Here is a 26,172-nt window from a genome sequence, read left to right as displayed (position 1 = left end):
TGGTTTCTGGGTTGTTCTTTTAAGTAACAATGTGATGTTTTTTAAAGCTAGCATTCACTGAGCATTTGGGTAACTCATGTAATCCTTACAGCAGTCCTGTGAGGTACATGATACCTTGCTACCCATTTACAGATGAGGCAGTGCAGGCGCACAGAGAAGCCACTCGTCTGAGAGCTCCTGGAAGTGAGCAGTAGCCCTGCTGCGAGGTGGTCTTGGGCAGGTGCCTCAGGCCCTGCTCTGACCCTCCATTCCTTTAGAAGGCAGTACCCTTTGTCCACCTCATGTGTAAAGCTGGTGGTTTTGATGTGTTGCGGCCAGGTTGTGTGTACACAGGGAAATATATCTGTGGTAGAAATTTCACTCATCGGACAATTAAATGACAGGTTCTAAAAGGAACTTTCTACAAACGGACATGCAGTGAAACTCTGGGGCAACCCCCCTTAATATGTCATCTTCCCTCCTTTTCCTTTGCTCTTAAGGCCAGGTAGCTTTAATTCCTCAGAGTTCCTGGGGTGGTCTCTTTGTTAAGGGTCAGGGCTCCAGTAACACCTCCCCCCATCACAGTAATCAAAATGTCTCCAGATGTTGACAAATGTCCTTTGGGGGAGTACAGTCACCCCCAGTTAAGACCTCCTGCCTTGGGTAATATGGAATGCTTGCTGAAGAAACTGGGCTGAGTATTTCGGGTTTTTCCTATTTTATTGTACTAAGCACTGTTGATGGCTACAAGAGTGACGTGGCTGACAGCCCTGCCCCAGGACACCCTTCCTGACTTGTCCCTGGACCTCTCAGAGCACGCAGAGGTCATTCCGCCCGTGTGCTCCCTGTGCCCTGCATCACTGGCTTTTGGCTTGGGCCTGACAGCTCTCATTTTTGTTGCAGGCTGTGAATAGAAACCCTGCTCTTTGTCCTCAGGAACAGACACATGTTTAAGATAAGCCACCTTAATTATAGAACGAGCATGTGGCAGGCACATCCTCAGCTTTGTAAGTCCAGTCCTTGGAATGTCTTTTGTAGGATTTAAACAGCCTGACTTTCAGTAGCAGTCTGTTTTTGCACTAAACGTTGGCATGACTCATCTTTGACTCCTTTCCCTTTCTCTTCAGAAAGGACCTAAGTGTGAAATACCCTGAAGACCTTCCCATCACCCTTCCAAATCTGCTGAGGTTCATTTTGCATCACTCAGACCCTGCTTCTGTCCCCCAGAACTTGGCTAACTCTCCTACCAAAGAGTGTCTTCAGAGCGAGGCAGTCTTACAGCAGGGGCACATCTCCCATTTGGAGAGAGAGATCCGGAAGCTGAGGGCTGAAATCAGCACCCTTCAGCGAGCACAAATGCAGGTGGAGGCCCAGCTTTCGAGTGCACGCAGGGATGAGCACCGGCTGCTGCGGCGGCAGCAGACCCTGGAGAAGCAGCACAGCCTGCTCCAGCTGCACAGTGAGCAGCTGCAGGCCCTGTATGAGCAGAAGACCCGGGAACTTGAGGAGGTGGCCCAAAAGCTCCAGGAGCTAGCTGACGCCTCAGAAAACCTGCTCACTGAGAACACATGGCTCAAGATCCTGGTGGCAACCATGGAGCAGAAACTGGAGGGCAAGGATGCAGCTGAAAATCTCACTCCCCCTGAGGAGGTGCACTCAGACTACCCTGAGCCCTCAGGGGCCCCCTGGTTACTTGGCAACACCCCTCCACCTGCCAATATCAGCTCCCCACTGGCAGCTGAAAGGAGCAATGAGAATAGGACAGACTAACCTTTTAAATGACATGAAATCAGAGATGAAAACTGTACATTGGGAATATATTTATGCAAATTTTATTGAAATTTATTGTAAATAAAGATTTTCTCAGTGGTCTAGAAAATCAACGTGAATGTCATTCAGCTTTTATTGAACAGGGAATGACATCCCTTGCACTTATTGCACAAACTTGGTAACTTTGAGACGAAAACAGTAGCACAGTCCACTTGAAGATTTGTCTGAAAAATAAGTCCATACTTTAGTGGCTCAGTGTCAGAGTTCCCTCCCCATTCTCCTACAGTTGCTATTGCAATGACATATATGATGAAAGGTTAATTTCTTGACTGAAAACTTGAACGCAACACGGGCTATTCAGAAAGAATTCAATGAGAGGTCATAACTTACTAAGCCAGTTGAGTGTGTAGTTTAGATGTCTACGCTAAAAAAAGTAGCTATTATGATAAATAATAGCTGGAGCAATTACATGGTTGTTCACCAGTTCTACAGGCACTTTCACTTTCCTCCCAGAGACCCCCATGAGTGCCTCGCTGCCTGTGACGCTCACCCAACACAGCCACCATGCTCACGGGCAGGATTCAGGCTGTGAAGATGTCATCTCTGGCAACCAGGGAGTGGGATAAAGAACTTGCAGAAGTGAAACTAAGGAGAAAGCGACATTTCAGCATTTCAAAACCAAAACTTCACTGGCACAGTAACAAGCTCAGGGCAAGCCTGACAGACAAGTGACGGTCATTTTCAGGGTCAGGCTCAGAGACTGAAAATGCAAGTCCCAGGTGCTCCTGGGTTACTAAGGTGAAAGACAGCCTAGGTGTATACTGCTGGCTGCAGACAGTAGAGGTAGAAAGCTTGGAAGTTCTGGAATGCGAGGGGAATGGATCAAATGTCCCTCCACCTTCCAATTTTTCTTGAGCATCCTTCATTAGTAAGCAAACCTCCCTGATTTTTAAGTCGGCACCTTTGGAACTTGTCCCCGTTGCCAGCCCACAGGGCCTCTGTTGGTTTCCAACCTAACTCTCATGCTTGGCCGTCCCCAGCTAGGGGCCAAAGACATTTCTTCTTGCCTTCAGCTCAAATTGCCTAACTAGCTACCCTTTTCCCTCCCCCCCAAACTATTACTTAATGTTTGACCCCCAATTTAGGCATATGCTGCTAAAATAAATGTTCCCTAAGCTCCCTCCTTGGGGTTCTAGAAAGTAGATTAGTTCAACATGCTTTTTAGAGGAGATGAATGAGGCCGTAGGTAAGCCACCTTCAGCCTGACCAGGAGGTGGGGCTGGCAGGTGAGGCCAAGGGCCCCTTGGGAGCAACCTGCCTTGCTGCTGACAGGCCACTCAAGTGCTCAGGGCCAGTGCACCCAGGTTAAGCCAGGGATGGCCTCCAGTTTATTACTGGGAATGCCGATACAAGCCATAGTTTAATTGTGATAGTAAGAATGTGCTTACAGTGGTGGGATTAACAACCTAAGCAAGTTCACTGAAGTGTACACACGTGACATCTTGGAGATGCAGGCTGTGGTGGCGCTGGCCCAATCCAAGAGCCACTAACTCTTCATCTTTTTGAAAACTAAGTACTCAACCTGAAACTCATTCTCCTCCCCGCAGGTCCCCCAGGTGCCTACGAAGCTCAGGCAGTCCGGGTGTGTCTAGGGGCTCCTGTGTACACATGCACAGAAGAAATGTCCATCCACTGCACTTGGTGCTGTCCTAGTGGGGTCAGGGGACTCTCCTTCTAGGTGACCTGCTGAAGAAAACAAAGTCCAATACCCAGTGGGTGGGTGGTAATTTAAGAAAGGAAGCAATTTGTGAAAAGGGAGGGATTGGAGGAAACTTCAAAGTCCCCTCCCCCTCCCCTCCAGTGCAGAAAATATTAAATACAACAAAACCACAGTTTTCTCTCCTGGGCCAATTGGGTTTCAGATACAAGGAGCCACTGCCTGCTCCGAGAAGCCTGCACTAAGTAATGCCCGGTGGGGGTGGGGGTGGGGGTGGGGACTGGGACTGGGACAGGGACAGGGAGTGCTGCATGCTCAAGACCAAAGGGGCAAGAACTGCTCTGCTACTAGGATGCCTGGCAGCCCTCAGGACGTGTGCCCTGACTGTCCTTCACTGGCTCCCAAGCAGCTGCAGTAGCTTCCTTGCAATAATTCCGCTATCAACAGGAACTGGAATTTAACGACTGAACCATCTAGAGAGAGAGACGGTGGTGTGATTCTTCCATCCACTGCTAACCAAGCAGAAATCACAGCACCCCAACCGGTCAGCCCCGAAACTTAAGACTGACATGTCATATCCTCTATGTACACACACATATGGTAGAGGCTGCTGCCAAGTGCAACTTGGGCCTCACATGTCTAAGACCCTCACCCACAGCCTTGACTCAGCTTATTAGTACGGTCAGTCCCATGTACATTATCCGATTATTTTTTTAAAATCAGCAAAAGGTTTAAGCACGTGCTTCTGGGTGGGGCCTATTTACAGTTCACAGGTTTGTGAGTTCACGCATTACAGTAGTAGTAGCTCCATCAAGAACAGGCTCAACTAAACATTCAAGTAACAAAAGCGCTATGGGGTCTTGAACCCCAGCAAGGTGAGGTCTACCCACTGCCAGCAATGGGCAGCCCCATCAGGAGGCAGAGGGGATGCCCAGGGCCACCAAGTCCTGGCTTAGGACAGCTGGGACCCCAGGACTCAGTGCATGCGATGATGAAGCCCAGCGAGGCCATGCCAGCAAGTATCAACCCCTCCTCTCAACAGCAGCCTGTCTGTGGTTTCCCCCTCCCACGCCTCTCAGTTGGCTGCAAACAGGCCTAGGAGCCTCCGCATTCCAGCTCAGCTGTGCACTTCGGGGCCATTGGGGGTCAGCTTGGCCTTCCTCTCCACACACGGTCCCTTGGCCGAGTACTGCACCAGCAGGAAGGGCTCCTTGGTCTCGCCATCCCCCACGATGCTCTCCTCGTCCTCTGACTGGCTGATGCGCTGCAGCCGCAGGTAGCACCAGCAGCCCAGGATCAAGGCCCCCAGGGCAGCGATGGCAATGAGGATGACAATGACTGTGACCACACCCGTGGTGGGGCTGTGGTCCATAATAGACATGGTCAGCGCTGGGGGAGGCTTCCTCAGCAGGAAGCTCTTGGGGGTGACCGGCTCAGTGAGGCTGGAACTCAGGATGCACACGAGAGCCCTGAAAGACAAAGCAACAAGAGGCCACATCAGGGATTCTGCAAGGCACGGGCAGCTCAGGAGCTTGCATAGATTCTTCCATAGGGTCTATTTTTAATCAGTTCTGAAGCCTGACCATCCCGCCCTCATCCTAGTGAAAAACATGCTGGTTGGCTTTTGCTGTTCCTTTGCTTATGGTGTTACCAGCGTTCTCCTCACTCACTCTGGCCCACTTCCATTCACTACCTTTGTGCTTCTGCAGCCACCCTGGCCCAGCCACAGAGCCTGAGATGCAGGGGAGAGGGGCATCCACAACCTGTGACCCTACTGCAGCATAGGCTCGAAAAAGGGCCTCATTAAGGTGAGTGTTCTGGAAGCCCAGTTCCACTAGGTGTTCACAGGAGTTCAGGGACTGGAGTTCAGGGACTGAAGTTCAGGGGCTGAAAGCCAGTGCTTCATGATGGCCAGAGATGAGGGATTCCACAGCAGGGAAGTGACATCAGCCTCCCTCACGAACAGGTGACATGTAGCTCAATCAAGTCTTCAGGAACACCTGCCCGAGGATACAGGAGATGACAGCCTTTGCCCACAGGAGTACTGCAGCCTCTTGGGAAGAGCCCTGGTCCACCTCACCATCTGAAGGGCAGCTACGTCCTAGGAGATGGAGGCACTTGATACAGACCACCTATCCCTCCCCAAGCTCAGCATCTGGCACATGAGCCAGACTGCAAATGGGTCAATATACCAAACACCTGAACTACAAATGCAGAAATGCCATACCAAGACAATAGGGGACCAAGTCCCACGATGCTAAACTGGGTAGGGGAGGAGATACTTAGTAAGGCAATGTTGATGCTAAAATTGCAAGAAAAACAACTCTTGGGGAACAGCATTTCTAGGGAAACAGCATCTGCTAAGGCTCTGAAGGCCAGAGAGGGCCTGCAGGCAAGTGCAAGGAGCTGAGGGCACTAGTGGCTGAAGCTGGATCATCAGTTGGTTTGGGTGATGGCAGGAGGGGGTGTATGTGCTGGACCACCAACTTCTGGCCTCCTAACCTCAGACAACTCCCTCCGCCTCACTGAGCCCCCTGTTAATGGGGCTGGTGAGGAGCAAAGGAGAGCACAGATGCAGGAAGTGCAGAAGCTACAAAAAACCCCAGACTCACTGTAGGTGAGGCCAGCAACAGCCCGCTGAGATTAGAAGTGCTGAAGCGAGCAGGCTCCCATGGGTTCCAAGACCCTGCGCCACCGAGCAGAGCAAATAACAGTAACTAACACCCATGTGGTTGTGAGACTGCAGAAAAACACCAAGTCAGCACTCACCCAGAGTGAGCTGTTTGAATTTGTCTTTGTTTTGAGAAGACTGACATCAATGCAGGTAGACAGCATTGGAAGAGGAAAGTTTTCCCTCCCAACAGGATGGGATCTGCTGTCCTTGAGCAATAACAGCTTTAACTAAAAATAAAAATGATTTTTATCCACAGTAGGAAGTCTCTCCTCACCCAAGGCCAGGTCTGCCCGAAGGTCAACACCCCAGAGTCTGTCTGGGGACCAGGCCCTGGAAAAACCCTGTAGACCCCTGAGTTCCACTTGCCACCGTGTCCACATTTGCAGAAGGGTCCTGGGCAGGAGGGGGGTCTGGGGTCTGCTTTCTCCTTACCACCTCCAGGGTTAAGAACACTGCCATCACTCTCAGTGGGCTCCCTGGTCCACCATGCAGGCCCATTGCAGCCAGTGCCCTTGTCTTCCAGAGGAAGAGCCCCCATGTCTTTATAGTGACCTATAGAACCTGGCATGCTGCATGCCCAGGCCCTGCTGCCCAGGCCAGTCCCTCTGCCCACATGCTCTGCTCCCCTTACCCTTGTTCAATGGTTCTCAATGGGGCAACTGTGCCCACCAGGGGACATTTGGCAACGTCTGGAGACATTTTTGATGGGAGTGCTACCAAGTGGATAGAGAGCAGGGATGCTGCTCAAGATCCCACCAAGCATGGGACAGCCCCTCCGACCGCAACAAAGATCAACAGTGTGGAGGTCGAGACACCCTGCCCTAGTTAACTCCAGCTCAGGCAGGGAAGCCTCCTGACCCCACAGTCCAGGAGGGCTTCTTGGTACTGTGACAACACTTGATTCCTTCCTGCAGGGCACTAGCCTCAGTTTGCAACCCTGCTTTTGTAGCACAGCCATCTGGTTAGAACCTACCTCCCCCATCAGGCTGTGTGCTCCATGAGTAGCTCTGCACCCCTCTGCGCCCCAGGTGTACAGGTCATCCTTGCCTCTCCCCTGCCACTGTTAGGGCTGTAGTAGTCTCCCACAACCCCGCTCAGCCTGTCTTCTCAGCCCTCCAGATGGGATAGGTGACTCTCCCCCTGGCCCCCTACCTCAGAGCCTACCAGCTTCAGCTGGGTGAACCTGTCCTGACCTCTATTTTCTCTTCCTGCTTGGGAGACCATGTACCTGCCTTGTCCCGCTCCACTTCCCTCTCTCCACTGGACCTCTTGTGTCCAGTTCTTGCCGGGGTACCTGCCCTCCCATCGTGCTCATGGACAGGAAAGGAAGTTAGTATCAATTCAGAAGGGGAAGTGTGTGTGTGTGTTTGAGGAGTGGGAGGGGTTCAGGGGCAGGAAGTGAGAAATCAAATAATGGCAGCAAGATCTGGGGAGGGGGGACCCCAGGGGCCAAACTGGCTGAAGCCAGTGGTCCTGAACTAATGAGGAAACTGGGGCAGAGGCGGCACCCCTCCAACCCCTGGCTCAAAGGGACTCTGAGAGGTGTGGTAACCTCAAAAGACACTACCAAGCGCCTGCTGCCCCTGACCAGGCCAGGAGTGGGCACGACCAGGTCTAGGCCCCTCACCCCCAAGAGCACAGAGCCAGGTGACCAGGCCTTAGTCACGCCTGTCCTCTCCCTGAGTGTGTTTGTTTCTTCCTTCATTCACTCAGCAAGTATTTCCTGAGAACTCATCTTTTAAAAAATCTGATCACATCACGCTCTGCTCAGAACCCTCCCCGATACCACCAGAGAATCTAAACTCCTTGCCTCCTCGAGCTTCAGCACACCCTCCACTCTCCCACCTCAAAGCCTCTGCACTTTCTGTACCTTGTGCCTGGAATGTTCTTCCCTGATTGTCCCAGTTCTGGCTCCCTAGAAGGTATATCTTGGGGGATGCTTTTCTAGACCACCTTGGCTCCAGATGCCCCTCCACCCCATACTTGCCATCACCTTGCACTATTTCATTTTATTTCCTAGCTCTCTCTGCTACCTGACATCCTCTTGGGTCAGGGAACATGTTTCCTGGCCCTTGTCTCCTTCCTGCAGTGGACTCTGAGCCAGAAAGAAGAGGGCACTGACCATCTTGCCCACTGCGGGATTCCCAGCCCCACTACTGGCACACAACAGGTGCTCAATAAATGTGGGCTGAGTGTTCCAAGCCCAGGGATATAGTGATGAGTCAGAGAAGACCGTGTTCTCTTGGGGATCATGGTTGGCAGTACCCATCCCTGAGGCAGCTCCCTCCCTCTGAAGCCACTCCCAGGACCCTGGGCATGGGTCCCCATGCCTGTCCCAACAGACTCAAGGAAGCCAGCAGCCTTCAGGGAAAGACAGACTGCAGCCTGAGTGCAGGGGTAGGAGCAAAGCATGCAGGTGGAGTCTGGGCAGGCCCGAGCCCATGGCAGGACAGCTGTCACTGTGAGTGCTGAGTGGTGGGGAGGGGAAGAGGCATCCAAAAAGCAGAGCCCAGAGGAAACCTGAAGCTTGAGGGAGGCCGGCTGGCCTGGGCTGGACCCCACCCTATCTGCTTTGCCTCTCCTGGGGCTTCCCCTATCTTCAACCCCCATGCCCCTCTGAGCCAAGGTGTCTTCTGCAAGTCAGCTGCCCCCCACCCTAATCCAAGCCCCCAGGTGGGATATGGAGGGCCACTGCTTGGGCTAAGCAGACACATAGGACGGCATCTGGGAACCCTGACTCCCTCAGAACAACCATCAGAGTAGTTAACATTTGTTCCATACAGTCATTTAATTTTCCCAAATCCCCAGCAGCTAACACTGCTCACCGTTATCATCCCCATTTTATAGATGGAGAAACTGAGGCACAGAGCACTTGAATGTATTGACCAAGAGTAGAAAGCTAGAAAGTAGGATGAGACCTCAGAAAGGGAGTCCAGCAGAGCAAAGGGCAGGGTCTCCCAAGTGCAGAGAGCCAGGCCAGCCTGGGGAGCAGAGCACAGCTAGGGGCCTGTGGTCTCTGGGCATTCTGGACGTAGGCGATAGACCAGATTTCCCCCCCTTAACCTATGTAGCAGGGGTGTCCGACCCACGGGCCCACAGGCCGCATGTGGCCCAGGAGGCTAGGAATGTGGCCCAACATGAAACCATAAATTTACTTAAAGCCTTTTTTTGCTCATTAGTTTTCGTTAGTGTTTGTGTATTTAATGTGTGGCCCAAGACACCTCTTCTTCCTCCAGTGTGGCCCAGAGACACCAAAAGGTTGGACACCCCTGCTTATGTAGCATCTCCATGCCAGCTCCCTCAGGACAGATGAAAAATGAAATTTTCAGTTGGCACTGAGAATCCAAGGCCATTTGGATCCCCCCCAAACATACAGGGCCAATCTCTACCCTCCCTGCCTCCTTCAGCCAAGGGTGGTCTGAACCTCATCTTGGATCTCACCCACTACTCCCAGTAAAACAAGCCCTAAAGCCCAGCCTCTCCAGTCTGCAGAGGCCACTCCTCTGACTCCCCACCCCCCGCCCCTCTGCCCACCAATGGGTTCGAAAGGATAGTCCTCAGCCAACACCTCCCATGGTCCTGCTGTCCCTAAGAGGCCCCCAGCTTACATCTTCCTCAATAAAAGGTGAGGTTCCAGTTGTCCCTGCCTCTTTGTGAGGCCCCCAGACTAAGCCTTAACCCCATTCAACAGGTCACTGCACACCCTCGAGGCCCAGTGGGGCCACAGCCAGCAAAAAGCAGATTTGAGACCCATCCTTCACCCCACCCCCCTTCTTCACTTGCTATTGTGAACTGTTTTGACCCAGCCAAGCAAGCTGCTCCTAATGGCCTGTTTCTCAGTGTGCAAAATGGGGATGAGGCCCTGACCTCACCCACCAAATTGTGGGGGGATGAGAAGTGGTAAGAAATGTGAAAACAGAGGGGCCACGGGGCTACCGGGTTTGCATGTCACCAGGTACCACGCCTTCCTGGGTGCTACAGAGAAGACAGTGAGCCCTTAGGATCCCTATTCCCTCAGGACTTGCCTTCCAGAAGGGTACAGAGCCTGGTCCAGGCCCAATGCTACAAATAGTCCCTTCCTAAGGGACACTTTGCCGCCGCCTTCTCACTTAACTGGACATATCACGAGTGTCACCCAGTCCAGCTGGATACTAGCTCACCACTCCCACCTTCCCTGGCTGCCCTGTTTAGAGGGGGCCAACCATGCCCCACCCCAGGGGATTCCAGCACTGCCCTCTCCCCCAACAAAGCCATCTGCTAAGTGTGCCAACTATCTTCACTGGACCCCAGTTCACAAATCAGAAACACCTCCTGCCGGGTTTCTGATTAGGAATATAGGATGGTAGAGAGGATGGGGCACTGCTGGGCAGTCAAGGTGCCAGTGGAACATCTGCTCTGTTTTAGGCCCCAGCTGGCCCTGGGACCCTCTAAATGCCAGGACCAAGAGAAGTGGGGATGCTCAGGGGAGAGTAACAATTGCAGGGCTATGCCCCACTCTGCAGCCAGTGTCATCTAGTCCTCCCACCCCCACCCTCCTGAAGAGGAAACTCGCACCAGAACCCCCTAGGTTCCCATCTGCAGAAGAGGAAGCTGGCTGGGGCAGAACCTAGGGACTGCCCCAAGGTCAGACTGGGTCTCCTGCAGCCCAAGGCTTGAGACTCATGCCCCCACCCTGTGAATCAGCCACTGGCCATTCTCACTGGTTGCCCCAGGGTCAGCCCACTTGGTTGAACAAGTTCAGTAATAACAGATGCCTGATGAAAGTTGGAGATGATTACTATGTGCCAGGCACTGAGCTAAACACTTCACACACTCATCTCCTTTCAGCCTCAAAACAACTCTAGAGCTGAGTTATTACTATGCCCACTTTGCAGACAAAGAATCTGTGGCTCAGAGAAGTTAAATCAATTGCCCAAGGTCACACAGCTCAAAATTAGCTGCGCAGGGATTCAAATCCAGCAAGCCTGAATCCAGAATCCTTGATTTCAGCCTTAACTCTTAAAAGTGTGATGATATTCTTGACACACACTTCCCCACCCCCATGCTAGAAAGGCCAGGAGACAGGTGAACTCCAGTCAGACCCCCACCACCACCCTGCATGGGCAGGCTGGGTGACCCGGGCAGAGAGCTCTACGCGGGCTACACAGGGATGACAAGCACCCCAGCAGCTCCTGGGTGCTGAGTGCGGACGACGTGCAGGCGCGGTGCCAGGCGCGCTCCACGCATCCTCTCATTTAATCCTCTGAGCCGACTCCTTCATTTCCCCCATTCTACCAAGGAGCTGTGTGAGGCTGGAGAAAGGGGCTTGGCCCAGAGGGCGACAGCTGGAGGGGGTAGGACAGCTGGAGAGACAACTCCAGTCCGCCTGAGAGGGCGGGGGACCAGGGACCACGAGACCCAGTCATGCCTACGCCGCGCGGCCACCGCCGACGGAACCTGGCACCAAATGCCGCGGCCGTCCTCAGTTTCTCCACCTGCCAAATGGGCGCCAGACCTCTCCAGTACCCTACCCCTACCCCCAGGAGCCCTCTTAACCACCATGGGGGCTGCTAGGACCCCCGCTTCCTTCCTTATTTAAAAAAAACCTGCGAAGTGTCGGGAGAAGACAGGAGGCCGACCCGGGGCACGAAACTGTGGGCCGTGGTAGGGGACATTCACCGGGTAGGGGGGAAGTGGGGACACCAGCTCCTCGCAAAACGGCCGCCGCCCCCCGCCGCCTCCTTTGTCCCGATCTCGTCGCAGCGCAGCGGACAAAGAACCCCAGCCCGCGGGCGCGGCCCCCCGGAACAGACCCTCCTCCTGAAGACGCGTCCCCGCCGAACTGCCCCTCCCCCGCCGCAGGGACGCCCCCCCACCCCAGTCCCGCGGCCAAGCCGTCCAGCGCGCGCCCCCACCCTATTCCAGGTTGCCCCTTCCCCTCCTGCGAGGCCCCGCCCGACCCAATCACCCAGCTCCACCAGCCTCACTCACCATGGCGCCGCCTGCAGCCTGGCTTGATCGCCCTGCAGCAACCCTGCGGGCCCGGCTCCGCCCGCCCGCCAGCCTGGTCCGGCCGCTGTGCACCGTCCGGACGCAGGAGCCTCAGCTCTGCGGCGGGCGGGGCTGCTTAGGCTCCCACCCGGGGGCGGGACCCGCCTGGTGCGGCCAATGGGAGCCCGCGCTGGGACGGCGGGGCGGGGCGGGGTCACGTGCTCGCGGGACCCGGGCTGTTAATGCTGCGCTGGGGCTGCACGCAGCTGGCCGAAAGGGGGCAGAGGGTGGATTAGTCCCGGGCCTAGAGGCTGGGGAGCCGGGGGCTACCGGCCCCGGGCCGGGAAACCTCTCTCCGACCTCGGAGGCTACCCTTAATCCACTCCGGCTTCCACAGGGGGAAAGTGAGGCGCACAGCAGGTAAGAATGCTACCTGGAAGGGGGACCGGCGGAATGCTGAGCCGAGGCAGAAGAGTAGGACCCCTCAGTTGAATGTGCTTGCTTAAGACGGGAGCTGGTCATTAAACTTGTTCGTTAGTTCATTTATTTTCCTCCCTCCCTCCTCTCTCCCTTCCTTCCTTCAATATTTGTGGAACACTGACCTGTTAGGTCAGTAGCTTCGAGATCCACCAGCAAGGAGACAAGGTTCTCGCAGCCCTCAGGGAGCTCTCATTTTGCTGAGGGCAGACGCTGCCGGGAATTTGCAGCCCCTTGGCTGTTTATAATCATGATTATTTAACATAATAACTCTGATTAGGCCCCCACCAAGTGCCATTCCCTGTACTAACCACTCAACACATTTTATCAAGACAGCTCGGAAAGGAAGAACCTTCCCGTTTTACAGATGAGGAACCCGAGCCTCTGCAGGTCAGAAGTACCACAGCTAGCTTGTGATGGAGGCAGGATTCGAGGCCAGGCCTGGGAACACTGATGCGCCGGTTAGTGCAGTGATTTCCACTTGCAAACCCAACGAGGGAGTTCAATGAGAGGACACCCGCCTTGTGGCCAGCTGGAGCCCCCAAGAGGGTGAGGGTGGGTCCTTCAAGACCTCTGTGGCTCAAGTTCTCTGGGCCACTCCCTCTGGCTTGGAAAGCAGGAGGGGGCAGGTGACCCCGCTCAGTTTGCGGGATTGTTGGCTGGAAAGGTCTCCCCCAGCCTCTTAATGGACCCTCTGGGAGAAGAGGCAGGACCCAACTCACAAGGCCATGGTGGCCAGACTCTCCTTATACCCTTCACTGCAGCCTGGACCAGCTCTCTTTCTTGCTTCAGATATACCAAGTTGTTTCCCATCTCTAGGCCTTTGCCTGTGCTATGTCCTCCAGCTGAAACATTCTTCCACTTCATCTTTCAGATCTCAGCCTAAATGTCCTTCCTCAGGAGGGCCCTCTCTGATTTCCACCCAAGAATGGTTTCCTTTGAAAGTGCGTATTGTCTCCACTGTGCATTATGAAATTGTACATTTTTCAGTGTGTGTGATTAACTTTTGGTCTGTTTCTTCCCCAGGGTTTCATTCAATACCATGTCTGCAGAATAGTACCTGGCACACAGTGTGTGCTGAATGAATGAATGAATGCTTAGGAGGCAAAGCTCCAGGGCTGGCCCAGCTGCATCCATGCCAAAAGGGCAGCCCCAGATGGTGAAATGGTGGTTGAGCAGGAATGGGGGAAAGAGAGACAGAAGGAAGCCCGGCTCCAGGCCATCTGCCCCAGAGGCCAGAGCCAAGTGTCTCAAACAGCTCCTGCTCCCAGTATGCCCTCAAAGGCTCATGCCCCATCAGCCACACCTGGAATCCTAGAGCAGAAGGAAACAGGTTCTTCCCACAGACCCAGTTCCAGTGGCCTTTGTGGTCCCAGCCTGAAGTTGTCAAAGACCTCATTAGTGGTGAAGATGTGGGAGGGACAGGCTCAGAACCTCAGAGCCAGGGCTGGCAAAGTGATGACAGAGGAGGCAGGGACTTTTGGAGACAAGGTTCTGGGAGAAAAAAATGGTGAGATGGAATGTAGATGGCAGAAAAATTGCCATGGCAGAAGAGAGTCAGCCTGCCTGGATCCATCTCCAGCCTTTCCTGCTGGGTAGCTTTGGAAAAGCAGCTATCCTCTCTGTTCCTCAATTTCTTCCTCTGAAAAATGGGGGTCAGAGTAAGGTTGACTTCACAGGGTGGTTGTGAGCACCTCAAATGCTTGGTGCATAGGCAGCAATCCCACCTGTTCACTAGTAACATTAGTAACAGGTCAGTCAGACAGGCATAGGGTGAACTTGGGCTTCCCCATTTGGAGCTTGGGCAAGTTACTGCACCTGTCTGGGCCTCAGGCTCCCCATCTTCATGTGGGTCTCATGTAACATACCTCTGGGGTGCTAAGAGGTGGGGGCCTGGGAGTACCTCACCTGGTCCCAGACTGAGTTCTATCGTAATAATAACAATAAATAATAAAATAATAATAATAAAATTGCAGCAAACATTGTTTGAAGCACTACATGCACATGAACTTATTTTAATCCCCATTTTACAGACAGAGGCACAGAGTGGCACAGGTGCACTGAGATCCCCAAGGGTCTTTGTTAAAATGCAGTTGCTGACTCAGTAGGTCTAGGCATGAGAGTCTGCATTTCTCATAAGCTGATAGCTGGGGACCACACTCTGAGCAGTGAGAGGCTAAAGCCCTTGCTTAAGACCACATAGGTGGTGAGCAGGGAACCTAGACTCAAGCTCACACAGTAAGCCTCAGAGTGCCTAACCACCAGCCTCACTGCCTGTCCCAGCCACAGGTTTCTCCCCTACAAAGAAGAGGCAGGAAGTAGAGCTCCCCTCCCCAAGCTCATTTCCTTTCCTGGGGCCTCTACCATTTCCCTCCATGGTGACATTTGGCCTGTAGAACCTCCCTGCTCCCAGTGTCTGAGGGGTCCTCCGTGTCAATTGCAGGGAGGTTCTCAGATGCTCATTAGCCAAGAAGATACCTAAGGGCAAGGGATGAGCTTACCCTGGCTGTCTAGGGGCTTGCTGTGGCCCAGTTGAGCCTGCCCTATGCCAGCCTGGCCCTGTGCCTGCTTCCCTTTGCCTGAGAGGCTGGGACAAGGAAGGGTCTTGCTAGGCCTCAGCCAGTCTCATGGGAGACTCCCTCCAGCTGGGCCTCCCTGCCTAGACTACAGCCACCAGGCTGCACAGGCTTCTACTCTGCTGGCATCCCATAAGGGTTCCAGGCCTAAAAATGATAAGAAAACTGCTTGGTCAGTGGGGACCTCCCCAAAGAGTGAGAGATGACCCATGGTGAGTTCTGCAGGATTAGGTTAGGTTTGGACACAGAGAGCACATCACCTAGCAATGAATCATATAACAATTCTCATTCAAAGGGAGAAAGCCTCACTTGCTGTTCTGTGGCTTTAACATCTCTTCACACCAGCTTCCCTTATAACCAGGAGGTTGCAGACCTCAGACTCAGAGTTTTGGCAATCCACACTCTTGAGCTAGAGTTTAACAATGTGTCATTTTGGGGGTATTTATGTTCACAGTTATCTTCTGTTTTGGGCACAGTTATTGCTTTTCCATTTGTGATAGTGACATGTCTATTCCTTTTTAAATCCATACATTTAGGGGGGAAATGGTGAATTAACTTAAAGCAAAGTATTAATGGAAGTAGCTAGCAGTGGTATGGGGAGATGAAAACGGTGGGGACAGTGGCAAACAGATGGCTAGAGTGGGGGACCTGCTGGAGATGAACCAGAGGGCTGCTCACAGCCCTGGCACCCCACAGTCTTCTTACTGCAGGGCCCATCAGGCTACTCAGCCTGGAGATAAAAAGCCTCCCACAGGCTCCGCATCTGCCCAAAAAGTCCATCTAGGTTGGCCTGGGTTGAATGGAGCCTGGTTTGGCTTTGGTCTTTATTCCTGGGGTCCATGGTGTTAGTGTGATGAGGAGCACACTAAGGGAGGGGAGTTGGCTGTCCAGCCTGAGGTGCTCCCCACCCCTAGCCTGCCCTACTTTTCCATCTTGTAGCAGTGACACCCCCAAATACACATACACATGTGAGTGCATGCACACACACACACACACACCTGAGCACCGGAGCTTGTTAATCATCCACCCAATCATTCAGTTATTCTTTGATTCAAGCAGTCATTATTGAGCACCCACTCTGTGCCAACCACTGTGCTAGGTGCTGGGGAGACAGCCGTGAGCCAATTAGGAAAATCCTAGCCCTTGTGACATTTATATTCTCCTGGGAGAAGACAGATGATAAACACAGAAACAAGTACAATATACGGCATGTCAGACAGTGCCTGTGCCATGGAAAAGGAGTAAGATAAGAGGCGTGAGAGCATGCAGAGGTAGAGGTGTGGATGGTGTCTTTGAGAAGGTGTGCTTGGCACCATGACAGATGCAGCCTTGTCCTGGCACCAGAGAAACTCACAGATGTGGAAGCAGGCAGACAATGAGCGAGCGCTGGGCAGGGGTCTCTCCTATTTTTATTTTTAAGTAATTTTTTAGTGAACTTCAGGTACACAGAATGATGGACACATTATAATCCAAATCATGGTGTATTCTCTTTTTTGGTCTTTATATGACCTGCTTTTATTTAAAATTTCATAGTTATTTTAATCATGTAATGCATACCAGGTAACTCATCAATCAAAACAAAAGCTAGTATCCTACCAATGGCCAACGTTCAGTCCTGAGATCCCGCCATCCCATCCCCTGCCTGGGGTCCCCTTTGTACACTTTTATTGTATCTATATCTTAAAAACATAGTTTTAAATTTTATTTTCTTCATACTAACTTTATTCAAAGGGTATGTTAGTTTCATAAGGCTGCTGGGACAGATTACTATAAAGTAGGTGGCTTAAAACAAGAGAAGTTTATTCTCTCACAGTTCTGGAGGCTATAAGTCCAAAATCAGCGGGACCACACTCCCTCTTAAGTTCTAGAGAAAGATCTGTTCTCTGCCTCTCTCCTGGTTTCTGGTGGTTACCAGCAATTTTTGACAATCCTTGGCTTATAGATGCATCACTCCAGTCTCTGCCTCTGTCTTCATGTTCATTCTCTTCTATGTATCATTGCCTCTGCTTTTCCCCACTCCCAACATGATTGAGAAATAATTGACGTAAGTATGGTATATATGAAAAGTGTACAATTTGATGCGTTGATATGCACACACATTACGGGATGATTATCCGGATCAAGATAATTAACACAACTGTCACCTCACACAGTTACCTCAGTTTCTGTGTGCTTGAGATCTACTTTGTAGTGAAAAAGCTTAAGATCTATTCTCGGCAACTTTCAAGTATACATGCCAAATAATTAACTATGGGGGGGGCCCTAAAGAACAGAATTAGTTTCTGGAGGGCCCTTTGTAGTACAGGCTTCCCTCGGTAGGTGCATGTTCTAGGAACCCGTCTGTATCAGTGCACCAACTGGCTTTGTAGTGAGAGGCTGCGTTTGGCTTCAGTGAATTTTTTTGGAGATTCTCCCAATGTGTTTGCCCACTTCATGATGGGTGGTACAAGTGTAACTGCCCACACCGCTCTGAGTGTTTAGCATTTTGGCCCAAAACAGCATGCCCCAAGTGCCCCACCCTCCCTATTCACCTGATCTTGCCCCAAGAGATTCTCCCCCCACCCCAGCCACGACCTGCCTGTGATGAAAAAAGTCCTCAAAGGGAAATGTTTGCCGATGTGGAAGTGGTGAAACAAAAAATGGCAGAAGCACTAAAAGGCATCAAAATTGACAAGTTCAAAAGCTGTTCTGAGCAGTGGAAAAAATGTCTTGATAGATGCACTGCAAAGTGACTGAAGTTTAAACACGTAAAAATAAAGACTTCGGCCAACATGGAGGTGTAGGTAGACACACTGTGCCTCCTCACACAACCCAAAGAAGGACAACAACAATTTAAAAACAAAAACCAACCAGAACTGACAGAAAATCGAACTGTATGGAAGTCCGACAACCAAGGAGTTAAAGCAGACACGTTCGTCCAGACCGGTAGGAGGGGCAGAGACGGGCAGCCGGGTGCAGAGGACTCTTGCAAGGCGGTGGCTGGAGGACTGGGTCGGGCAAGACAGGGGCTGGCGGACTCACTGAGGGGGCGGATTGTGGAGCAGGGCGGGCAAGGCTGCAGCTGGCTGGCAAGGCAGCAGCTAGCGGACCAGGCAACAGACTGAGCAACCAGGGCTCCAGCGTGGGGAAATAAAGCCTTAAACCCTGACTGAAAACACCTGTGGGGGTTGAGGCAGCAGTGGGAGAAACTCCCAGCCTCACAAAAGAGTTCGTTGGAGAGACCCACAGGGTCCTAGAACATACACAAACCCCCCCTCTCGGGAATCAGCACCAGAAGGGCTCACTTTGATTGTGGATAGTGGAGGGATTGACTGAAATCCGGCAGAGAGTGGAGCAAGCGCCATTGCTCCCTCTCAGACCCCTTCCCCACATACAGCGTCACAGTGCAGCGTCGTGAGTTACCCCAACCTGGTGAACACTTAAGGCTCAGCCCATACTACCTAATAGGCATGCCAAGACAAAAAAAAAAAAAAAAGACCCAAATGAAAGAACAGATCAAAGCTCCAAAAAAAAAATACAACTAAGCAACGAAGAGATAGCCAACCTATCAGATGCACAGTTCAAAACACTGGTTATCAGGATTTCACAGAATTGATTGAATATGGTTGCAAATTAAATGAAAAAATGAAGGCTATGCTAAGAGAAATAAAGGAAAATGTACAGGGAACCATTAGTGATGGGAAGGAAGCTGGAATTCAAATCAACAGTGTGGACCAGAAGGAAGAAAGAAACATCCAACTACGAAAGAATGAAGAAACAAGAATTCAAAAAAATGAGGAGAGCCTTATGAGACTCCAGGACATCTTTAAATGTTCTAACATCCAAATTATAGGGGTACCAGAAGGAGAAGAGGAAGAGCAAAAAATTGGAAACTTATCTGAGCAAACAATGAAGGAGAACTTCCCCAATCTGGCAAAAGAAATAGACTTCCAGGAAGTCCAGGAAGCTCAGAGAGTCCCAAAGAAGTTGGACCCAAGGAGGAACACACCAAGGCACATCATAATTACATTACCCAAGATTAAACATAAGGAGAGAATCTTAGAAGCAGCAAGAGAAAAGGGGACAGTTACTTACAAAGGAGTTCCCATAAGACTGGCCGCTGATTTCTCAAAAGAAACCTTGAAGGCAAGAAGGGGCTGGAAAGAAGTATTCCAAGTCATGAAAGGCAAGGACTTACATCCAAGATTACTCTATCCAGCAAACCTATCATTTAGAATGGAAGGGCAGATAAAGTGCTTCTCAGATAAGGTCAAGTTAAAGGAGTTCATCATCACCAAGCCCTTATTATATGAAATGTTAAAGGGACTTATCTAAGAAAAAGAAGATAAAAAATATGAACAGTAAAATGACAACAAACTCACAGTTATTAACAACCACACCTAAAACAAAAACAAAGGCAAACTAAGCAAGCAACTAGAACAGGAACAGAACCACAGAAATGGAGATCACATAGAAGGATATCAAGGGGGGAGTGGGAGGGGGAGAGGGGGGGAAAAGGTACAGGGAATAAGGAGCATAAATGGTAGGTAGAAAATAGACAGGGGGAGGTTAAGAATAGTATAGGAAATGTAGAAGCCGAAGAACTTATAAGTATGACCCATGGACATGAGCTAAAGGTGGGGAATGTGGGTGGGAGGGGTGTGCAGGGCAGAGGGGAGCGAGGAGGGAAGATGGGACAACTGTAATAGCATAATCAATAAAATATATTTTAAAAATTAATACACAATTTTTTAATAAATAAATTCTAGTTGCTTTGGGTGCCTTCTTTTATTGTCACCATGCTGTACATTAGATCCTCAGAACTTATTCTTCTTATAACCGAAAGTTTGCACCCTTTGACCTACATCCTCATTTCCCCCTCCACACAGCCCTTGACAACCACCATTCTGTTTTCTGTTTCTGCAAAATTGGCTTTCTTGTCTTTTCTTTCTTTATTTATTTTGTTTCATTTAATTTATTGGGATGACATTAGTTAATAAGATCACATAAGTTTCAGTCCTGACTAGTGTGGCTCAGTGGATTGAGTGCTGGCTTGTGAACCAAAGGATTGCAGGTTTGATTCCCAGTCAGGGCACATGCCTGGTTGCAGGCCAGGTCCCCAGTGGGGGGTGCATGAGAGGCAACCACACATTGATGTTTCTCTTCCTCTCCTTCTCCCTCCCTTCCCCTCTGTCTAAAAACAAATAAATAAAACCTTTTTTAAAAATTTAAAAAATAAAAAAGTTACATAGGTTTCAAGTGTACATTTTTATGGTACATGATCTGTATCTTTCTTATTCCACACACAAGTGATAACCACACAGTATTTGCCTGGCTGGTATTATTTTGCTTGATATAATGCCCTACATGTTTATCCATGTTGTTGCAAGTGGCAGGACTTTCTTTTTTATGGCTGAATAATATTTCATTACACACAGACACACACATACATCTTTGTGCATTTATCTGTTGAAAGACATTTAGGCTGTTTCCATATCTTGACTATTGTGAATAATGCTGCAAAACATACGAGAGAGTAGATATCTCTTCAAGATAGTGATTTCATTTCCTTTACATACACAGTGTCTGGCACAAATAACACCCCCTTTTTGTTACAAAATCATACGCATGTAATTCTGTAACATAACAATATACAATATACATAACAATAACACTCAAGCACACCATATGACATTTTAGGTGAAATTAAAACTACAAATTATTACCCATATTATCACCCTTCCGACCACACTCAAGCAGGCATTACTTCTGCCAGACCCTGTATATCCAGGAGTGAGATTGCTGAATCAGATAGTTCTGTTTTTAATTCTTTGAGGAACGGCCATACCAAACAAGAATGTTTCCATAATGGCTATGCCAATTGACATTCCCAGCAACAGTGTGCAAGGGTTTCCTTTTCTTCACAACCTCCGCAACATTTGCTATCTTGTCTTTTTTATAATAGCCATTCTAACACATATGAGGTCATATCTCACTGGGGTTTTGCTTTGCATTTCCCTGATGATTTCCCTGAGTGATGTTGAGCACCTTTTCATGTGCCTATTGGCTACTTGAATGTTTTCCTTGGGAAAATGTCTATTAGGATCCTTTGCCCATTTTTAAAACTGGATTATTTGCTTTTATTGCTCTTGAGTTCTGTGAAGTCTTTATATATTTTGGATATTAATCCTTTATCAGATATATGGTTTGCAAATATCTTCTCACATTCTGTAGATTGCCTTGTCAGTTTATCATTTCCTTTGCTATAAAGAAGCTCTTTAGTTTAGCATAGTCCCACTTGTTTATTTTAACTTTTGTTGCCCAAGCTGTTGGTATTTTATCCAATAAATTATCACCAAGACCAATGTCAAGGATCTTTTTCCTTGTTATGTTTTCTTCTAGTAGTTTTATGGTTTCAGGTGTTATATTTACGTCTTGGATCCATTTGGGGCTTTTTTAAGTGATTTGATTTTATTTTAGAGAGAGGAAAAGGGAGGGAGAAAGAGGGGAAGGGAGGGAGAAAGAGAGGAAAAGAAGCATCAGTGTGAGAGAGAAACATTGACTGGTTGCTTTCTGCAAGTGCCCTGATGGGGGATGGAGCCCGCAACCCAGGCATGTGCCTTTGAACTGGTGACCTTTTTGTTTGCGGGATGATGCCCAACCAACTGAGCCATCCCAGCCAGCGCAATCCATTTTGAGCTAATTTATGTGAATGGTCTAAGATAGAGGTCCAGTTTCGCTTTTCTGCATGTGGATATCCACTTTTCCCAGCACCATTTATTAAAGAGACCATTCTTTCTCCATTGAGTGTTCTTGTCACCCTGCCAAAAATATGTCGGACATATATGCGTGGCTTTATGTCTGGGCTCTTTATTCTGTTCCATTGGTCTATGTGTCTGTTTTTATGCTGGTACAAGACTGTTTTGATTACTCCAGCTTTGTAATGTACTCGTAGCTTGAAATCAGAAAGTGTGCTGCCTCCAGCTTTGTTCTTTCTTGAGATTGCCTTGGCTCTTCGGAGTCTTCTGTGATTCCATACATATTTTAATGTAGTTTTTTTTCTATTTCTGTGGCAAATGCCATTAGAATTTTGATTGGAATTGCAATGAATCTGTAGCTCACTTTGGGTGCTATAGACATTTTTTACAACATTAATTCTTCCAATTCAAGAACATAGTTTATCTTTCCATTTTTTTGTGTCATCTTCAATTTGTTTCATCAATTTGTGTCTTATACTTTTCTTTTTTTTTAATTTTTATTGTTATTCAATTACAGTTGTATGCCTTTTCTCCCCATCCCTCCACCCCACCCCAGCCGAACCCACCTCCCTCCCCCACCTCCACCCTTCCCCTTGGTTTTGTCCATGTGTCCTTTATAGTAGTTCCTGTAATCCCCTCTTTCCACTGTCCCCCCCGCCCCCTGGCTATTGTTAGATTGTTCTTAACTTCAATGTCTCTGGTTATATTTTGTTTGCTTTTTTCTTCTATTGATTATGTTCCAGTTAATGGTGAGATCATATGGTATTTGTCCCTCACCATCTGGCTTATTTCACTTAGCATAATGCTCTCCAGTTTCATCCATGCTGTTGCAAAGGGTATAAGCTCCTTCTTTCTCTCTGCTGCGTAGAATTCCATTGTGTAAATATACCATAGTTTTTGGATCCACGCGTTTGCTGATGGGCACTTTGGTTGCTTCCAGTACTTGGCCTTTGTAAATTGTGCTGCTATGAACACTGGGGTGCACAGGTTCTTTTGGACTGGTGTTTCAGTGTTCTTAGGGTATAATCCCAGCAGTGGAATTGCTGGGTCAAAGGGCAGTTCCATTTTTAGTTTTCTGAGGAAATTCCATATTGTTTTCCACAGTGGCCTCACCAGTCTGCATTCCCACCAACAGTGCACTAGGGTTCCCTTTTCTCCGCATCCTCTCCAACATTTGTTTGTGGATTTGTTTATGTTGGCCACTCTGACTGGTGTGAGATGGTACCTCATTGTGGTTTTAATTTGCATCTCTCTGATGGCTAGTGATGCTGAGCATCTTTTCATATGTCTCTGGGCCCTCTGTATGTCTTCCTTGGAGAAGTGTCTTATTCTTTTCAATGATAGGCCTTTCACTTCCTTGGTTAAATTTATTCCTAAGTATTTTGTTGTTTTTGATGCTGTTACAAGTGGGATTGTTTTATTAATTTCTCTTTTGTATAGATTGTTGTTAGTGTATAGAAACACAAATTATTTTTGTATCTGGCAACTTTAATGAATTAATTTATTAGTTCTAATAGCTCTTGGGTGGAGTGGGTTTTCTATATATAAGGTCATGTCATCTGCAAACAGAGATAATTTTACTTCTTTTTTAATTTGGATGCCTTTTATTTCTTTTTCTTATCTATTTGCTATGGCTAGGACTTCCTCCACTTCTTATGGATTTAGAGCCCACCCTAAGCTAGTATGACCTCATCTAAACTTATTATATCTGTAGAGACCTCTTTCCAAATAAGACCACATTTACAGTTACTGGGGATTAGGAAGGACTGCAATACATTTCTTTGGGGACACAATTCAATCCACAACAAAGGGAATCTAGACCACCAAAAAAGAGTATAAGCTATATGAATCTTCTGGGGCTTTTTTTTTCCATATAATATTATTTAGCTAAGATTGACCCATATTGTACTTCACCTGTTTTAACTGTTGTGTCATATTCCACCAGGTCAGTGTACCACAGCTGATCCATCTGCTCTCCTATAGATGGCCTTTTGGGTGGTGTTCGGGTGTCTGCTAATTTGAACATTCTGGTAAGTGGCTCTTGCTGCATGTGTGCAAGAGTTTCTCTGGAGTGTTTACCCGGTATGGAGTCACTGGGAATCAGAATATGTGAATGTTCACCTTTAGGAGTCCATAGCAAGCTGCTTTCCAAAGTGGTTGTACTAATTACACTCCCACCAGCAACCTGTATGATCCATGTCCTCTCCTTCACTTGGTATTATTAGATTTTAAAATGTTTGCCAGTTGAGTGTAAAATTGTTGCCAATACAGATCTTAATTTATGTTGCCTTGATCAATGAAGATGTTGAACAGCTTTCTCAACTCAAATGTCTAAAATATACTCACCTAGCCCTGGCCGGGTGGCTCCTTTGGTTGAAGTGTCATCTCATAAACTGAAAGGTCACAGGTTCAACTCCCAGTCAGGGCACATGCCTAGGTTATGGATTCAGTTCCCAGTCAGGGTGCATACGAGAGGCAACCGATTGACGTTTCTCTCTCACATCAACGTTTCTCTCCCTCTCTCTCCTCCCTTTCCCTTTTCTCTAAAATCAATAAGCACATCCTCAGGTGAGGATAAAAATAAATAAATAAATAATAAGTAGCACTATACAAAAATAAATAAAATATACTCACCTATACTTTCTGAAGCTTTTTTTTTTTACATTGAAGTTCATAATCTATCATCTTTCCCAACATTAAGGTCTAAAAGATATTTATCAGGGGGAGGGGAGTATAAAGGGAATAAATGGTGATGGAAAAATAGAATTAAAAAATGTCTTCCTTAAAAAATAATTAAAAAATAAAATAAATTTACCTGTAATTTCTACTTAAGATTTTAAAGTATTTTTTTGATTTGTTTGCTTTCTCATTTAAGTCTTTAATCTGGAGTTGATTTTTGCACAAGGGAGGATTGGTTGTATAGTCATAGGAACTTTTGTAGGGTGACAAGTGTATTTTGGGGATGGTGGGACAGGATAATTGACCAGGACTCTCAAGTATACTGGAAATTGCTTACTGGATTTGAGTTCAAATTCTCAATGGATTGTCTGAAGTCTTTTACTTCATCTCTGAGAGCCTCGGCTTTCTCGTCTGTGAAATGGGAATTATACTAGATACTGCCCTGAGTTGCCACGAGGATACATGAGATAACTTATGCTGAATGCTTCCTGCATCACGAGGTACACAGCGTAAGAACACTAACTAGCATTTATTGAGCACTTACTGTGTGCCATGTGACATGCTGAGCATTCTATATATGTTATTAAATTAACCCCTAACAACTGAGTGAAGTAGATGGTATTTTCCACACTTTACAGATGCATCTCAGATAGGACGAAAAAGTCCTCCAAGGGCACACAGTTAGCACATGTCAGAGGACTGGAACCCTGACAGTCTGGCTGCAGAGTCCTCATCCATCACCACTACACGTCAAAGCCATCTCCCTTCCTATCCTTCATCCTCCAGAATCCAGTCCCAGGGTTGGGGAGAGAAATGGCTGCCTATCCAGAGGGAAGGGTCCAGAGGCTGAAATGGGGGAGTGGTAGGCAGTGGGGTTGACCCCTAATTCCCTTGTGGCCCCTGCCTTCGACTCTAGGGCTGGGGTGAGGCTGGGGAGGGAAGACAGAGGTTAGATCTGATGGTGGTGAAGTCCATCTGGCAGCTGGCCAGGCACTGTGGAGATTAGTCAGTGGCCACAGTGGTTCCCTCCCCCGCACCCCTGATGTCCACTATTCACAGCTGCCATCCTGGGCATGAGGCTACTTTGAGGTCAGGCAGGAATTATTCCCTAGGTCCAGCTCTCTGGGGCTTTTATCCACAGCTGAGACTGAAGACAAATAACCCTCTTCTCTAAACCATCATCACAATGGGGTGTGTTTTATTTTATTTCATTTGAGACCTCTTTTTTTCTTAAAGAAGATACTCATTCCTGGTAAATCAATGGGAATACAGTGAAAAGTCAGTTTCCCTCCCTCCTGTTCTCCAGTCACTTCCTGAAGACAACTATTTAATTTATTTATTCAGCCAATATTTGTTGAGCACCTACTATGTGCCAGGCACCATGTTAGGCTATGATGTCCAATAGAAATATGACACAAGCCACAAGTGAGAGCCACACATGAAATTTAAAATTTTCCAGCAGCCACGTTAAAAAGTACAGAGAAACAGATGAAATTAATTTTAATAATATATTTCTTTAACCCAGTATATCCAAACCTAGTATATGGAATCAATATAAAAATTATTGGGCTACTAATGATTTTTTGTAGTGTA

The 26,172-nt window shown here is 48.6% G+C and overlaps 2 protein-coding genes and 1 long non-coding RNA gene across 8 annotated transcripts in view; 2 read left to right on the top strand and 1 right to left on the bottom strand.

Annotated features, from left to right (window-relative positions):
* TXNDC11 (thioredoxin domain containing 11) overlaps positions 1-1,862 on the top strand; it is a 58,077-nt gene extending 56,215 nt beyond the window's left edge. For all 4 annotated transcript variants that reach the window (XM_045204604.3, XM_053929213.2, XM_071222220.1 and 1 more), the window contains one exon: positions 1,107-1,862. In XM_045204604.3, coding sequence (XP_045060539.2) covers positions 1,107-1,749 — 643 coding nt within the window. In that variant the 3' untranslated portion in view covers positions 1,750-1,862. The remainder of the gene's footprint in view (positions 1-1,106) is intronic.
* On the bottom strand, positions 1,796-12,240 carry SNN (stannin). The gene is made up of 2 exons (XM_053929238.2): positions 12,111-12,240; positions 1,796-4,935 (listed from the first exon to the last, which is right to left on the bottom strand). The coding sequence occupies exon 2, from the start codon at positions 4,845-4,847 to the stop codon at positions 4,584-4,586; it is 264 nt and encodes an 87-aa protein (XP_053785213.1). The 5' UTR covers positions 4,848-4,935; positions 12,111-12,240; the 3' UTR covers positions 1,796-4,583.
* A 127-nt stretch (positions 12,241-12,367) lies between these two features.
* LOC123480849 (uncharacterized) overlaps positions 12,368-26,172 on the top strand; it is a 31,964-nt gene continuing 18,159 nt past the window's right edge. For all 3 annotated transcript variants that reach the window (XR_008427448.1, XR_008427446.1, XR_008427445.1), the window contains exons 1-2: positions 12,368-12,530; positions 23,846-23,930. This is a non-coding gene — a long non-coding RNA (uncharacterized lncRNA). The remainder of the gene's footprint in view (positions 12,531-23,845; positions 23,931-26,172) is intronic.

Source organism: Desmodus rotundus, chromosome 1 (genome assembly GCF_022682495.2).
Source record: "Desmodus rotundus isolate HL8 chromosome 1, HLdesRot8A.1, whole genome shotgun sequence".
NCBI classification, from domain to species: domain Eukaryota; kingdom Metazoa; phylum Chordata; class Mammalia; order Chiroptera; family Phyllostomidae; genus Desmodus; species Desmodus rotundus.
This window is presented reverse-complemented; position numbering and strand designations above follow the sequence as displayed.